Source organism: Aquarana catesbeiana, linkage group LG08, assembly GCF_042186555.1.
Source record: "Aquarana catesbeiana isolate 2022-GZ linkage group LG08, ASM4218655v1, whole genome shotgun sequence".
NCBI classification, from domain to species: Eukaryota; Metazoa; Chordata; class Amphibia; order Anura; family Ranidae; genus Aquarana; species Aquarana catesbeiana.
Genome location: NC_133331.1, coordinates 292,191,982 through 292,208,571, shown reverse-complemented (window position 1 = coordinate 292,208,571; position 16,590 = coordinate 292,191,982). Strand labels below are relative to the sequence as shown.

General features: G+C 45.8%; 2 protein-coding genes across 3 annotated transcripts in view; both read left to right on the top strand.

Annotated features, from left to right (window-relative positions):
- The window catches only part of LOC141104789 (uncharacterized), a 317,556-nt gene that overhangs the window by 5,555 nt on the left and 295,411 nt on the right, over nt 1-16,590 (top strand). The window lies entirely within an intron of this gene.
- Nucleotides 7,170-16,590, top strand: part of LOC141104959 (uncharacterized) — a 664,134-nt gene continuing 654,713 nt past the window's right edge. Inside the window, exons 1-6 of the mRNA XM_073594770.1 lie at nt 7,170-7,260; nt 8,583-8,692; nt 8,820-8,954; nt 9,041-9,164; nt 9,281-9,378; nt 9,459-9,602. Coding sequence (XP_073450871.1) covers nt 8,597-8,692; nt 8,820-8,954; nt 9,041-9,164; nt 9,281-9,378; nt 9,459-9,602 — 597 coding nt within the window. The 5' untranslated portion in view covers nt 7,170-7,260; nt 8,583-8,596. The remainder of the gene's footprint in view (nt 7,261-8,582; nt 8,693-8,819; nt 8,955-9,040; nt 9,165-9,280; nt 9,379-9,458; nt 9,603-16,590) is intronic.

Sequence of the window (16,590 nt, the reverse complement as noted above, 5' to 3'; positions counted from 1 at the left end):
AAGAAGTCACATTCCTGCCCTGAGTGCGGGAAATGTTTTCTTCGTAAAGCCAAACTGGAAATACATTACAGATCTCACACGGGCGAGAAGCCGTTTTCCTGCCCTGAGTGCGGGAAATGTTTTTCGGACAGTTACAGCCTTTGCAGACATCAGAGGTCGCACACGGGCGAGAAGCCACATTCGTGCTCTGAGTGCGGGAAATGTTTTGCACAGAAGTCCGATCTTTACAAACATCAGAGATTGCACACGGGTGAGAAGCCGTATTCCTGCCCTGAGTGCGGGAAATGTTTTGCGCGGTTGGTCTATCTTCAAGCACATCAGAGAATGCACACGGGGGAGAAGCCGTATCCCTGTCCTCAATGTGGGAAATGTTTTTCACGGAAGGGCAATCTTGCTGAACATCAGGCAACCCACAGGCGGAAAAAGACTGTTTTCCTGCCCGTAGTGAGGGAAATGTTGGCCACGGAAATCAGAACCTATCAACCATCGGAAATCTCACTCGAGGGGAAAACCATTTTTCTGCTCTGAGTGCAGGAAATGTCTTCAATGAAAGTCTTGTCTTACCAAACATCAGAGAACCCACACAACCCTTAAGGTGAATTAGTGTCCTGAGTGCGGGAAATGTCTTCTGTATGGATCATATTAGACATGTGCTCTGCAGAAAAATGTGTTTGTTTTTTTTTTTGTTTTTTTTGTTTTTCGAAATTAACGTATTTATGAATTTTGATCATAACGAATGACCCATTGGTTAACACATCAAATTTCGTAAATATGTAAATCTGAAAATCTGAAAACTCTAAAATCTGTAAATTCAAATTCGTAAATTCGAAAATTCAAATTCATAAATTCGCAAATCCGTAAATTCGAATATTCTAATTTGTAAATTCGAAAATCCAAAAATTCGAAAATCAGAAAATTCGAAAATCAGAAAATTCGAATTCGTAAATTTGATAATCCAAAACTTAGTAAATTCGATAATTCATAAATTAGTAAATTCCAAAATCAGAAAATTCGAAAATCAGAAAATTCGAATTCGTAAATTCGAAAATTCAGGAAATTTGAAATTTCGTAAATTTGAATTTGTAAATTTGATAATGTAAATTCGATAATTCATAAATTTGTAAATTCGAAAATCAGAAAATTCGAATTCGTAAATTCGAAAATTCAGGAAATTTGAAATTTCGTAAATTTGAATTCGTAAATTTGATAATCCAAAACTTAGTAAATTCGATAATTCATAAATTTGTAAATTCCAAAATCAGAAAATTCAAATTCGTAAATTCGAAAATTCAGGAAATTTGAAATTTCGTAAATTTGAATTCGTAAATTCGATAATTCATAAATTCAAAAAATCCGGAAATTCGTAAATTTGAAAATCCAAAAATTCGTAAACTTCAAATTCGAAAATTCATAAGTTCCAAAATTCGAATTCGTAAATGTGAAAATTTGGAAATTGGAAAATCCGAAATTTTGAAAATAAGAAAGAAAATCTGAAAAGTCGAAAGAACAAAAAAACTAATAACTATTAAATGATAATTATTGGAATTTCCTTTCAAATTTGTCTGTTAATCAATACGAATTTATCCGAAGTTATGAATTATCCAAAATAACAAATTCCACATCTGGCAAGGATGTGGAATTCCCTTCCACAGGCGGTGGTCTCAGCGGGGAGCATTGATAGTTTCAAGAAACTATTAGATAATCACCTGAATGACCACAACATACAGGGATATACAATGTAATTCTGACATATAATCACACACATAGGTTGGACTTGATGGACTTGTGTCTTTTTTCAACCTCGCCTACTATGTAATTATGTAACATCTAAACAAATGTAACGTAACAAATTCATAATAAATAATAATAAAATGTTTTTATTATTATTATTATTATTGTTATTTATTATTATTAATTAGTTACGTTCCATTTGTTTAGATGCAGCATTCGTTATTTCGGACAATTCGTAACTTTGGATAACTTCGTCTTCGTTGCGTTCACCAACAGCCAAATTTGAAAGGAAATTCCAATACCAATAATTTAATAGTTTTATTATTAGTTAGTTATTATTTCAGATTTTTGAATTTCTTTTCTTTTCGTTCTTTTGAGTTTTCGTTCTTATTTTCAAATTTCTGAATTTTCGGATATTCGAATTCCGAATTTCTGGATTTTCGAATTTCCGAGTATTCTGAAAAATTTGTTAAAAGGGTTTTCGTTAATTCGGATATCTTCGAATTAACAGATTTGTAGAAATTTGTTAAAAAACTCATTCGGATTGAAAACGAATTGCACTTGTCTAGCTCATATTTTGCCGTACATCAGAGATCTCACACTGGGAAGAAGCTCACCTTGATATACACCTCAGAAAACACGTGGCTGAGCACTCCTCTGATCTTTATCATGGAAGAAACAATTTATAAGGAAATCAGAGATCACTAAAGACTTCAAAGTCTGGATTACTCTGCTAGGAGAGAGAAGGAGGGGGTGTCACTGCTGGTTGGGTCCCTTTAGGAGAGAGAAGGAGGGGGTGTCACTGCTGGTTGGGTCCCTCTAGGAGAGAGAAGGAGGGGGTGTCACTGCTGGTTGGGTCCCTCTAGGAGAGAGAAGGAGGGGGTGTCACTGCTGGTTGGGTCCCTCTAGGAGAGAGAAGGAGGGGGTGTCACTGCTGGTTGGGTCCCTCTAGGATTGAGAAGGAGGGGGTGTCACTGCTGGTTGGGTCCCTCTAGGAGAGAGAGGGAGGGGGTGTCACTGCTGGTTGGGTCCCTCTAGAAGAGAGAAGGAGGAGGTATCACTGCTGGTTGGGTCCCTCTAGGAGAGAAGGAGGGGGTGTCACTGCTGGTTGGGTTCCTCTATGAGAGAGAAGGAGGGGGTGTCACTGCTGGTTGGGTCCCTCTAGGAGAGAGAAGGAGGGGGTGTCACTGCTGGTTGGGTCCCTCTAAGAGAGAGAAGGAGGGGGTGTCACTGCTGGTTGGGTCCCTCTAGGAGAGAGAAGAAGGGGGTGTCACTGCTGGTTGGGTCCCTCTAGGAGAGAGAAGGAGGGGGTGTCACTGCTGGTTGGATCCCTCTAGGAGAGAGAAGGAGGGGGTGTCACTGCTGGTTGAGTCCCTCTAGGAGAGAGAAGGAGGGGGTGTCACTGCTGGTTGAGTCCCTCTAGGAGAGAGAAGGAGGAGGTGTCACGGCTGGTTGAGTCCCTCTAGGAGAGAGAAGGAGGGGGTGTCACTGCTGGTTGAGTCCCTCTAGGAGAGAGAAGGAGGGGGTATCACGGCTGGTTGAGTCCCTCTAGGAGAGAGAAGGAGGGGGTGTCACGGCTGGTTGAGTCCCTCTAGGAGAGAGAAGGAGGGGGTGTCACTGCTGGTTGGGTCCCTCTAGGAGAGAGAAGGAGGGGGTGTCACCGCTGGTTGGGTCCCTCTAGGAGAGAGAAGGAGGGGGTGTCACCGCTGGTTGGGTTCCTCTAGGAGAGAGAAGGAGGGGGTGTCACCGCTGGTTGGGTCCCTCTAGGAGAGAGAAGGAGGGGGTGTCGCCGCTGGTTGGGTCCCTCTAGGAGAGAGAAGGAGGGGGTGTCACTGCTGGTTGGGTCCTTCTACAGTAGAAGTATAGTCTGAGCTCTCCTGATCTTCAGAAGAACCTTTCAAGGAGGACATCAAGATGACACAGGAGGTAGATATTGCTGAGGTTTTATTGAGTTAAATCAAGTGATTTAAAAACCTACAAACATCAATAAAATAAATATTTTATACAATTAATATTCATCCATGAAATAATTTACTTTTGTGAGGTGGGACAAGTAAAGCCACCATAAAATCCATGTTCCTGGTTAGACTTTTTAAGACCACAAACCCTCTTCAGCAGCATGTCTGCTCTCCTCAAAACCTCCTTCGCAAAGGAGAGTTCCAAAATCTTTACAATACAGTCTCGTCATGGGCGTAAAATATAAATATATTGTAAATCTTTTCTTCTATCTTTTCATGTGACAACACTGAAGAAATGACACTTGTCTACAATGTAAAGTAGTGAGTGAACAGCTTGTATAACAGTGTAAATTTGCTGTCCCCTCAAAATAACTCAACACACAGCCATTAATGTCTAAACCGCTGACAACAAAATCAGTACACCCCTAAGTGAAAATGTTCAAATTGGACCCAAAGTGTCAATATTTTGTGTGGCCACCATTATTTTCCAGCACTGCCTTAACCCTCTTGGGCATGGAGGTCACCAGAGCTTCACAGGTTGCCACTGGAGTCCTCTTCCCCTCCTCCATGACGACATCATGGAGCTGGTGGATGTTAGAGACCTTGCGCTCCTCCACCTTACATTTGATGATGTCCCACAGATGATCAATAGGGTTTAGGTCTGGAGACATGCTTCGCCAGTCCATCACCTTTACCCTCAGCTTCTTTAGCAAGGCAGTGGTGGTCTTGGAGGTGTGTTTGGGATCGTTATCATGTTGGAATACTGCCCTGCGGCCCAGTCTCTGAAGGGAGGGGATCATGCTCTGCTTCAGTATGTCACAGGACATGTTGGCATTCATGGTCCCCTCAATGATCTGTAGCTCCCCAGTTCCGGCAGCACTCATGCAGCCCCAGACCATGACACTCCCACCACCATGCTTGACTGTAGACAAGACACACTTGTCTTTGTACTCCTCACCTGGTTGCCACCACACACGCTTGTCACCATCTGAACCAAATAAGTTTATCTTGGTCTCATCAGACCACAGGACATGGTTGATGGATATAGGTTGATGACGTCCTTCTGGGATGACAGCCATGCAGACCAATTTGATGCAGTGTGCGGCGTATGGTCTGAGCACTGACAGGCTGACCCCCACCCCTACAACCTCTGCAGCAATGCTGGCAGCACTCATACGTATATTTCTCAAAGACAACCTCTGGATATGACGCTGAGCACGTGACCTCAACTTCTTTGGTGGACCATGGCGAGGCCTGTTCTGAGTGGAACCTGTCCTGTTATACCGCTGTATGGTCTTGGCCACCGTGCTGCAGATCAGTTTCAGGGTCTTGGCAATCTTCTTATAGCCTAGGCCATCTTTATGTAGAGCAACAATTCTTTTTTTCAGATTCTCAGAGAGTTCTTTGCCATGAGGTGCCATGTTGAACTTCCAGTGACCAGTATGAGAGAGTGAGAGCGATAACAGCAAATTTAACACACCTGCTCCCCATTCACACCTGAGACTTTGTAACACTAACGAGTCACATGACACCAGGGAGGGAAAATGGCTAATTTGGCCCAGTTTGGACATTTTTACTTAGGGGTGTACTCACTTTTGTTGCCAGCGGTTTAGACATTAATGGCTGTGTGTTGAGTTATTTTGAGGGGACAGCAAATTTACACTGTTATACAAGCTGTACACTCACTACTTTACATTGTAGACAAGTGTCATTTCTTCAGTGTTGTCACATGAAAAGATAGAAGAAAAGATTTACACAAATGTGAGGGGTGTACTTACTTTTGTGAGATACTGTATCTCTACAACATTTGGCTCTTACCACCGGGCCTCTATGGTGCTGGAACTCCCTCGTGGGGAGGCATTGGAGGACTATAACCCTGATGAGGTCTTTGTGTACGTTTACCATGAACTTCCCGTACTCGTTCCTCCAGATCACGTTAGTCTTCGTCTTTGATCAATCAGAAGCCTATAAAATATCTTCCGCCACTTTTATGTTATTATTTCATTATTTGCAAGTAGAAAAGGATGGAACTACCGCAAACATCCCGTACCGCCCGTTACGGGTCATGAATATCACAAATACAGCATGCTTTGTTCACAGAGGTTATACAACATTCAAACATTGTAATGGAAATTCACAGCAATGATGGGATCGTGTACATAACTTTACCAATAAAGCCTTTACAATCTAACAATGTTTCTGTCTGTTTTGTCTCATATACACTATATTACCAAAAGTATTCGGACGGCTGCCTTTACATGAACTTTAATGGCATCCCAGTCTTAGTCCGTAGGGTTCAATATTGAGTTGGCCCACCCTTTGCAGCTATAACAGCTTCAACTCTTCTGGGAAGGCTTTCCACAAGGTTTAGGAGTGTCTATGGGAATGTTTGACCATTCTTCCAGAAGAGCATTTGTGAGGTCAGGCACTGATGTTGGACGAGAAGGCCTGGCTCACAGTCTCCACTGTAATTCCTCCCAAAGGTGTTCTATCGGGTTAAGGTCAGGACTCTGTGCAGGCCAGTCAAGTTCTTCCACCCTGAACCCGCTCATCCATGTCTTTATGGACCTTGCTTTGTGCACTGCTCCAAACAATTGGGGGAGGGGGATTATGATGTGGGGGTTGTTTTTCAGGGGTTGGGCTTGGCCCCTTAGTTCCAGTGAAGGGAACTCTTAAGGCGTCAGCATACCAAGACATTTTGGACAATTTCATGCTCCAAACTTTGTGGGAACGGTTTGGGCATGGTCCCTTCCTGTTCCAACATGACTGCGCACCAGTGCACAAAGCAAGGTCCATAACGACATGGATGAGGGTTTCTCGAGGCTGACACCTTAAGAGTTCCCTTCACTGGAACTAAGGGGCCAAGCTGAACCCCTGAAAAACAACCCCACATCATAATCCCCCCTCCACCAAATGGTTTGGACCAGTGCAGAAAGCAAGGTCCATAAAGACATTGATGAGCGAGTTTGGGGTGGAAGAACTTAACTGGCCTGCACAGATTCCTGACCTCAATCCGATAGAACAACTTTGGGATGAATTAGATTGGAGACTGTGAGCCAGGCCTTCTCACCCAACATCAGTGCCTGACCTCACAAATGCGATTCTGTAAGAATGGTCAAACATTCCCATAGACACACTCCTAAACCTTGTGGACGGCCTTCCCAGACGAGTTGAAGCTGCAAAGGGTGAGGCAACTCAATATTGAACCCTACGGACTAAGACTGGGATGCCATTAAAGTTCACGTGCGTGCAAAGGCAGGTGTCACAATACTTTTGACAATATAGTGTATGTTTCTCCCACCCCCCGTGGTGGGAGTGGAGATGACCCCATCTATAAGGATATACAGTACATACACACACAGCACAAGGACGTGTTCACACTACGAGGCGTTTTTTAGGGCTGCAGTTCCTCTAAACTCCACAAGATGGTGATCTCACTTCTACCCAGACAGGAAGTCTCTATGGAAGACAGGAAATGATGTCAGGTATAAATATAAATAGTAAGTTCCAGGTGAGAGGTGAGTCGGGAGGAAGTAGAGAGGAGACATTGCTTGAAGTGCCAGAAGAGGAGGTATTAAGATCTTATTTTATTTTAACGCCGAGTAGCTCCTCCCGTCATATGAGCACTGCTAAGTCATATAGCAGATGTTGGTTATTAATACATTCAGGAATTTAATATTCAGAAAAGAGTAAGGAGAAATAGAGCAGATCAAGACCCTGGCGAAAGGAGAGATGAGGGGGGAAGAACCCAAAATTTCAGGAGTTGAAAAAAAAAACTTTCTTAAAGACTCGGGATGAGCCAAACTGCCCTGGGTTCCGGTTTGAGCGGGGTTTGGCTAAATTTAAATAAGTTTGGGCACTGTGGACCTCCTTGAAGTTTATGGGAGCCGAACCTGGCAAATCTGAAACACCCGTCCCGTTCTCTAATTCTCCTACGTAGTAAGAACCCGGAAATGACTCCTATTACACCACTTGTTAATGGAGCCTGACCCTTCGAATCTGCTATGGATTTTAAGGGGGATCCCCACACATTAAATAAAAAAAAAAATGTGTGGGAGTCTCCCTAATAATTAATAGCAGACTCTTAATCCATGCATGCAGCCTGGCAGGCCAGGAACAAGGATGAGCATGCTCCCCTCCCGGTGAACTATACCAGGTCAAAGGCCCAGTGCTTGTAGGGGGTCTACGGGCAGGGGAGCTCATCGGAATTTGGAAGCCCCCTTTAAAAATGAGGATGCCCTCAGATCCCTCCTCTCTGTGATACCCAAACATTTGACAAGTCCTTTGTTAGGAGAGGTGGAACGCTTCCAGGAACAATAATTTGGTTACCCGGGAGTCTCATACATGGCACCCCAAAGCTCCTCCTCCAAATGCCCCTCCATCAAGAGTCAGCACGTTCTATCACAGCACATCGACCTCACAGCTCCTCCTTCCAATGTCCCTCCATCCAGAGTCAGAGAATCCTATGACATCACAGTGGCCTTACAGCTCCTCCTCCCATTGTCCCTCCATCCAGAGTCAGAGAATCCTATGACATCACACTAACTCAATTCTGACCTCAAAACAATGCCTCAGACCATAACCATTCTCGAAGGCAGAAGATCCTATCTATGGTACCTTGTCTGCAGGCCCAAAACAAAACAGAACAAGTCCATAAACAAAACACACCCAGCATAGAAAATGGAATTTATGATCCAGGAGGCAAAAGGGTAAGAGTCTCCTGGACCCCAAGAATCATAGAAGATACTAAACAGTCCACATAAAATATAATCTCACTGGGGGGCCATAGTTCTTTAATACATGCTGACCTTCATATTACCTCCTGATATCCTCATCCTATTATTATACAACCAATCCAGATAATTCTCTGTTATCAATGTTATCTGTCTACAGGGAAATCTTCATAGATGACGACACCAATGAGGATGGAGGGGGACCGGAGTCACATGACTGAGAGGATACTAAACCTCACCCTGGAGATCATCTACCTGCTGACCGGAGAGGTGAGGAGGATTCTGGGAGGTCACATGACATCACTCTTATCTCTATTAATAAAACACAGACCTGACCGGAGAGGTGAGGAGGATTCTGGGATTCTAACATGATATTCCTATTGGTTCTCCAATACAGAGATTTCCTCTTGTGAAGTCAGGTGATCATATGACCATCACAGTGCCTCCATGTGACTCCCTAAAACCTGAGAGACACAACATGGAGAAGATTCTAGAAGTCACCAAGAAGATGATGGAGCTGCTGACAGGAGAGGTGAGCGGTGCTGGGAATTCTGGGACATTATCCAGTAACAGACAAGGGATGTGTCTGGATGGTGACTGTATCATTGTGTGTGTCAGGTTCCTATAAGGTATCAGGATGTCACTGTCTATTTCTCCATGGAGGAGTGGGAGTATTTAGAAGGACACAAGGATCTCTACAAGGACGTCATGATGGACAATCAGCCGCCCCTCACATCACCGGGTAAGAGGAGACTTTATTGTAAAGGAGAGAGCAGTACGGAGGGTCCACCTAGATCCCCCATCATCTGATAAACACATAGAAACAATGTATTCAGTCAGTGTGTGTGTTTCCTACAGATGGATCCAGTAATGGGAACCCACCAGAGAGATGTCCCCGTCCTCTGTATTCCCGGGATTCCACACAGGAAGATCACAACTACACAAAACATCATCAGGTAGATGAGGAACAATTATCGGTAGTTATGATTTATATACAAGCTTGTATGTTACAATAAATATTTTATTATATATTCAGAGCGGAAACCTTAGGGATTATAATGTTGTTAAAGAAGAGTATAAAGAGGAGGATGAGGAGTATGGAGTGATGGAGGAGTTTTCAGGACACAAGGATTTGATGGATTCCACACAGGAAGGTCACACCATCCCTCACCATCATCAGGTAGATGAGGAACAATCACTGATAGTATCATTAGGATCTGTACATTATCTGTATTGTTACCATTGATGTCATTTTTATGATATATTCAGAGTGGAGACCTGAGCGATTCTAAAGTTGATCTTAAAAAACAGATAAAAGAGGAGGATGATGAGGATGGGGTGATGGAGGAGTTTCCAAAAGAACTGAAAGATCTGTACCAGGACACCATGGTGGAGTCATCCAGCTACAGAAACCCACCAGAAAAATGTCCCCTTCCTCTGTATTCCTGGGATTCCACACAGGAAGATCACAACTACACAAAACATGATCAGGTAGATGAGGAACAATTATCGGTATTTATGATTTATACACAATCATGTTTGTTACAATATTTTATTATATATTCTGAGTGGAAACCTCGGGGATTATAATATTGTTGTAAAAGAACAGTATAAAGAGGAGGATGAGGAGTATGGAGTGATAAAGGAGCTTTTTGATGGAAATAATGATCTCCACAAGGACATTATAATAGAGCCACCTAAGTGTAACCCACCAGAGAGATGTCCCCGTCCTCTGTATTCCTGGGATTCCACACAGGAAGGTCACACCATCCCCCACCATCATCAGGTAGGTGGAGTTGAGGGTCGGGAACATAAAGTGATTGAACACTCTGACATGTGGAGACGATGTGTGGACTCTACAAGATGATATTTTCTATGTGATCTCACATCATAAATACTTCTATGTTACAGATGTTATTTTCTGCCATTCTGTTGGTTTAGGGTGAAGATCTCATGACCATGAAAGTTGAGGGTGAAGTAGAAGAGACGTATGTGAGGGATGATCAGCACTATACGAAGGAGGCTGGAATGAACATGAAAGTTGAGGGTGAAAATCTAATAAACGTGAAAATTGAGTGTGACGTAGAGGAGGAGTATATATGGGATGATCAGCAATATACAGACGAGGCTGGAATGACGAAGACATTCATAGAGGAGGACACTCCTACAGAGTTCAGCACAGGTGACCCATAATATATTCTTCTCTTATCTCTGCTCTGTTACTGAACACTGTCCAGAGTAGGGCGGGAGCTGAGTGATATCAGCCATATCGGCCTTTGGTCTATGTGACGGTACTCTTCGCTGGTTCTCATCCTACCTATCCCACCGCACCTTCAGCATCACTCACAATTCTACTTCCTCCTCTCCTCTTCCTTTCTCTGTCGGGGTCACCCAAGGTTCTGTTCTTGGATCTCTCCTTTTCTCAATCTACACCTCTTCCCTGGGTCAGTTGATTGCCTTCCATGGCTTTCAATATAATTTCTGCGCTGGCAACATCCTAATCTATCTCTCCACCCCCCAGCTCTCTCCATCTGTCTCCTCACGCATCACCAACTTACTAGCAGACATATCAGCCTGGATGTCACATCACTTCCTCAAACTCAACCTATCCAAAACCGAGCTCATGATATTTCCTCCCCCAGGTGCCACTTCCCCTGATTTCTCTGTCAATATCAACGGCTCAACTATCAACGTGTCCCCCCACGCCAAGGTCCTAGGTTTAATCCTGGACCCTGAACTAAACTTTCGGCCCCACATCCAATCGCTATCCAAAATTTGCCTCCGTAACATCTCCAAGTTACGCCCCTTCCTAACCAATGTCACCACAAAGCTTCTAATCCACTCCCTGGTCCCCCGCCTTGATTACTGCAATTCCCTCTTCATTGGCTTACCTCTAAATAGTAACAAATGGTAAAAGGCACATCAGACATGGTGACCATTACCAATATGTACATAGTTGAAACACATGAAGCATAATACCAAAAAATTGAATATTAGACGGGATATAGTAAAGTCCCAATGTATGGCTATAAATCTGATACAAGAGAGTCCCAAACATAGGCTAAATATGAATGTTGGACTGATGTAGAAATCTTCTTTTGTATATCATGAGTTGTACGATCATGGGAAGTGAATAGATGGAATACGCTTACCAGCAGGAGTGGATTTGGATGCCGGTGACACCGAATCAAACAGGCTCTGAGATCCTTAATGGACGATGGTTGGACGATGGTTGGTCCTGGAAACCCCGGATCTCGAGGGCGATCTATCCTCTATGGTCCACGTCACGACTGTCCGTTCAGAAGCCCGAGGGGGAATTCTCCGCCACAAACAAGTCTCCACAGCATGGATGGTTCCCAAAAAGATAGATAGGACGCCAATAGTGCAGATCAAATGACATATTTTATTGGATATAACCAATAATCAACAAACGATATAAAAACGTGATCACATGTAAAACAATGCCCCTGTTGAAGTCCATGTGGACGAAACGCGTCGGGTGAGCCTTACTCTTTCCTACACTTGATTTTATTGTTTTACACGTGATCACGTTTTTATATCGTTTGTTGATTATTGGTTATATCCAATAAAATACGTCATTTGATCTGCACTATTGGCGTCCTATCTATCTTTTTGGGAACCATCCATGCTCTGGAGACTTGTTTAAATTCAAGATACTACCCTGTTTACTCGAAAATAAGACCTAGCGTGATTGTCAGTGATGGCTGCAATATAAGCCCTACCCCCCAAATAAGCCCTAGTTAAAGTCCTTGTAGGTCTTATTTTTAGGGTAGGGCTTATTTTCAGGGAAACAGGGTAACAATAACTTACAAAGTCATCCTCAACCTGGCCCCCCAGCTACATCACTAACCTAGTCTCAAAATACCAACCTAATCGTTCTCTTCGCTCCTCCCAAGACCTCCTGCTCTCAAACTCCCTCGTCACCTCATGCCATGCTCGCCTTCAGGACTTCTCCAGAACCTCTCCCATCCTCTGGAATGCTCTACCCCAATCTGTCTGACTTTCTCCTACTTTGTCCACTTTCAGACGATCCCTGAAAACTCATCTCTTCAGAGAAGCCTATCTGGCCCCCCCACCTAACAACTGTACATTTATCTTCCCCATCAGCACATCCCCCCACATTTATTACCCCTTGTATCTCTCGACCTTCCCTTTTAGATTGTAAGCTCTAAGGAGCAGGGCCCTCTGATTCCTCCTGTATTAAAGTGTATTGCATTTGTACTGTCTACCCTCAAGCTGTAAAGCGCTGCATAGACTGTTGGCACTATATAAATCCTGTATAATAATAAAAATGTTTTATATTTTTCCAGGACACGCCATGGAGAAACCCTCAAAGGATCTTCTCACTTTATCTCCAGGTTGTAGAATGGAAGATGAGGACATCACAGGAGATTGTGGAGGAGAAAAGACAATGATCTCCACTATGGATGGTGGACTTCACAGTGTGGATAGACCATGGAATCCCTCTGACTCTGAGCAACCTCGTACTGTGAGGGATGGGGCCGGGATTCAGGGGGAGAAGAAACTTTCCTGTCTTCAATGTCAGGAAAGTTTTAGCTCTGAGCAAATTTTCTCTGTCCATGAGAGATCTCACACGGAGCTTCATTCCTGTTCTGAGTGCGGTAAATTTCTTCTCCATAAACCAGAACTCGTCAGACATCAGAGTTCTCACACAACAAAGAAGTCCCATTCCTGCCCTGAGTGCGGGAAATGTTATCTTAGTAAAGGAAAACTGGACATACATTACAGATCACACACGGGTGAGAAGCCGTATTCCTGCTCCGAGTGCGGGAAATGCTTTTCAGCTAAGTCCAGTCTTTGTACTCATCTGAAATCGCACACGGGTGAGAAGCCGTATTCCTGCCCTGAGTGCGGGAAATGTTTTGGACGGATGGGCTGTCTTCAAGCACATCAGAAATTGCACACGGGGGAGAAGCCGTATCCCTGTCCTCAATGTGGGAAATGTTTTTCAAGGAAGGGCAATCTTGCTGAACATCAGGCAACCCACAGGCGGAAAAAGACTGTTTACCTGCCCGTAGTGAGGGAAATGTTGGCCACGGAAATCAGAACCTATCAACCATCTGAAATCTCACTCGAGGGGAAAACCATTTTTCTGCTCTGAGTGCAGGAAATGTCTTCAATGGAAGTCTTGTCTTACCAAACATCAGAGAACCCACACAACCCTTAAGGTGAATTAGTGTCCTGAGTGCGGGAAATGTCTTCTATATGGATCATATTTTGCCGTACATCAGAGATCTCACACTGGGAAGAAGCACACCTTGATATACACCTCAGAAAACACGTGGCTGAGCGCTCCTCTGATCTTTATCATGGAAGATGCTGGTTGGGTCCCTCTAGGAGAGAGAAGGAGGGGGTGTCACTGCTGGTTGGGTCCCTCTAGTAGAGAGAAGGAGAGGGTGTCACTGCTGGTTGGGTCCCTCTAGGAGAGAGAAGGAGGGGGTGTCACTGCTGGTTGGGTCCCTCTAGAAGAGAGAAGGAGGGGGTGTCACTGCTAGTTGGGTCCCTCTAGAAGAGAGAAGGAGGGGGTGTCACTGCTGGTTGGGTCCCTCTAGGAGAGAGAAGGAGGGGGTGTCACTGCTGGTTGGATCCCTCTAGGATAGAGGAGGGGGTGTCACTGCTGGTTGGGTCCCTCTAGGAGAAAGAAGGAGGGGGTGTCACTGCTGGTTGGATCCCTCTAGGATAGAGGAGGGGGTGTCACTGCTGGTTGGGTCCCTCTAGGAGAAAGAAGGAGGGGGTGTCACTGCTGGTTGGGTCCCTCTAGGAGAGAGAAGGAGGGGGTGTCACTGCTAGTTGGGTCCCTCTAGTAGAGAGAAGGAGGGGGTGTCACTGCTGGTTGGGTCCCTTTAGGAGAGAGGAGGAGGGGGTGTCACTGCTGGTTGGGTCCCTCTAGGAGAGAGAAGGAGGGGGTGTCATTGCTGGTTGGGTCCCTCTAGGAGAGAGAAGGAGGGGGTGTCATTGCTGGTTGGGTCCCTCTAGTAGAGAGAAGGAGGGGGTGTCACTGCTGGTTGGGTCCCTCTAGGAGAGAGGAGGAGGGGGTGTCACTGCTGGTTGGGTCCCTCTAGGAGAGAGAAGGAGGGGGTGTCACTGCTGGTTGGGTCCCTCTAGGAGAGAGAAGGAGGGGGTGTCACTGCTGGTTGGGTCCCTCTAGGAGAGAGAAGGAGGGGGTGTCACTGCTGGTTGGGTCCCTCCAGGAGAGAGAAAGAGGGGGTGTCACTGCTGGTTGGATCCCTCTAGGAGTGTAGTCTGATCTCCCCTGATCTTCAGAAGTACCTTCCAAGGTGGACATCATGGTGAAATCATGTACATATTGATAATAACTTGACCAATAAAAGTCTTCGCAATCTAATAGCGTTTCTGTCTGTTTTTCCCTCCTAAGTCCTCTACTCCCCCCCCCCCCCTCCCCTTTTCACATCGGAATCCTCACTTTCCCCCTCCCCTCCTTCATATTGAAGTCCTCAGTTTCCCCCACTTTAAAGAACATTGGTGTCCCCAGTCCCATCTTTCACATCAAAGGCCTCCTTAGCAGGGCGTTTTGCTTTTTCAGAGGGAACGCAGTTCAGGCACCTCCAGCATTGAATGTATGTGATGGCAAGGGTGCCGGGGGCTCTATTGTTGCTGGCTTCTGCGGGGTCTATTGTTGCTGGTATAGGATTTTTATGTTTCTGAGAAGAATCCACTGTTGAGGGAAGGGTCTATTGATGCTGGCAGCTAAGAAATCGGTTGTTGCTGGTGGGTATTTTGTTGTGGGGGGGTTGTCTACTGTTCCTAGGGGGGATCTATCATTGCCGGGGGGGGGAGGGGGGTGAGTCTATTGTTGCTGGCTGCTGGGGGGAATCTGTTGTTGCTGGACAATCACAGCAGAATCGCATTGCATTTGGGGTGCCCTGAAAGGAAAAAGGCACCTAATGTGTGTTGTTCAGCGATTGCCACACAATTTACAATCAGATTGTATGGGGTGTGATAATAGGTTTTCTCCTTCTTTGGAGGAGGTTCCGGATTCTCCCATTCCAGTGCAGCTTTTACTGCCTTAATGATTGGTGGTATCAGCGCAAAACAAAGCCTGAACCTTCAGGATCCTCTGCCGAGGAGGAGGCAATATCTTTTCCCTCTGCCTGGAAGGTTGGCTGTAATTCTGGGTCTTTGGAATCAGCCCATCTAATCTGCTGGGCTGGAGTCACCCCGGAAGTGCCTGGTACCCCTCTAGTTAGAGAGGGTTGAATGGCTTGGTTTAGACCTGGTGCAGGGCCCGCGCTGGTTGTCCGCTTCTGTCCCTGGTTGCCCAAGACGACCGGAAAATTCTGCCAGGAAGTCGCGGACTATTTTCTTGAGCAAGGTTGACACCTGCTGACTCTCGTACTCCTGGTCTCTGGCAAGCTGCCTGAAGCAATTGCTGCAAAGTAGCTTTCCTGGCATAGGGTCATCTCCACATGACCACCATTTGCCTTTCGGGGCGCTGAGCCCTCGGAGGAGAAGCCGTGTGAGTTCTCTTAAGTGTACATTTTCCCCCCTTGTACTGGGGTCTGCCAGGAGAGAGGGGGGAGGGGAGGGAGAGGGGGGGGAGAGGGGGGAGGGGAGAGAGGGGGGGAGAGAGGGGAGGGGGGGGGAGAGAGGGGGGGAGAGAGGGGAGGGGGGGGGAGAGAGGGGAGGGGGGGGGGAGAGAGGGGGGAGAGAGGGGAGGGGGGGGAGAGAGGGGGGAGAGAGGGGAGTGGGGGGGAGAGAGAGGAAGAGAGGGGAGGGAGGGGGAGGGGGGGAGAGAGAGAAGGGGGGAGAGAGAGAGGGGGGAGAGAGAGAGAGGGGGGAGAGAGATAAGGGGGTGAGAGAGAGAGGGGGGAGAGAGAGAGGGAGGAAGAGGCGTGCGGGTGTCACGTACCTGGTAGGTTTTGAGCCTGAAGTGCAGAGAAAGACCTCCCTTACAGCTCCCACTCCCGTTCCCCTGGAATGGAGACAGAGGGCCAGGAGTGAGGAGTGGTATGGGTGCCTGGCAGGATCAACAGTCGTTGGAGTTCAGTAGTGGTGGCACCCTCTGGAATCTGAAGCCAAAGAGCAGACTGAAGACAGAGACTGGAATGCAGGAAGGACCAGGAACCCAGCAGGTAAGAGCCTGGAACGCTGGACTGGAACAGACA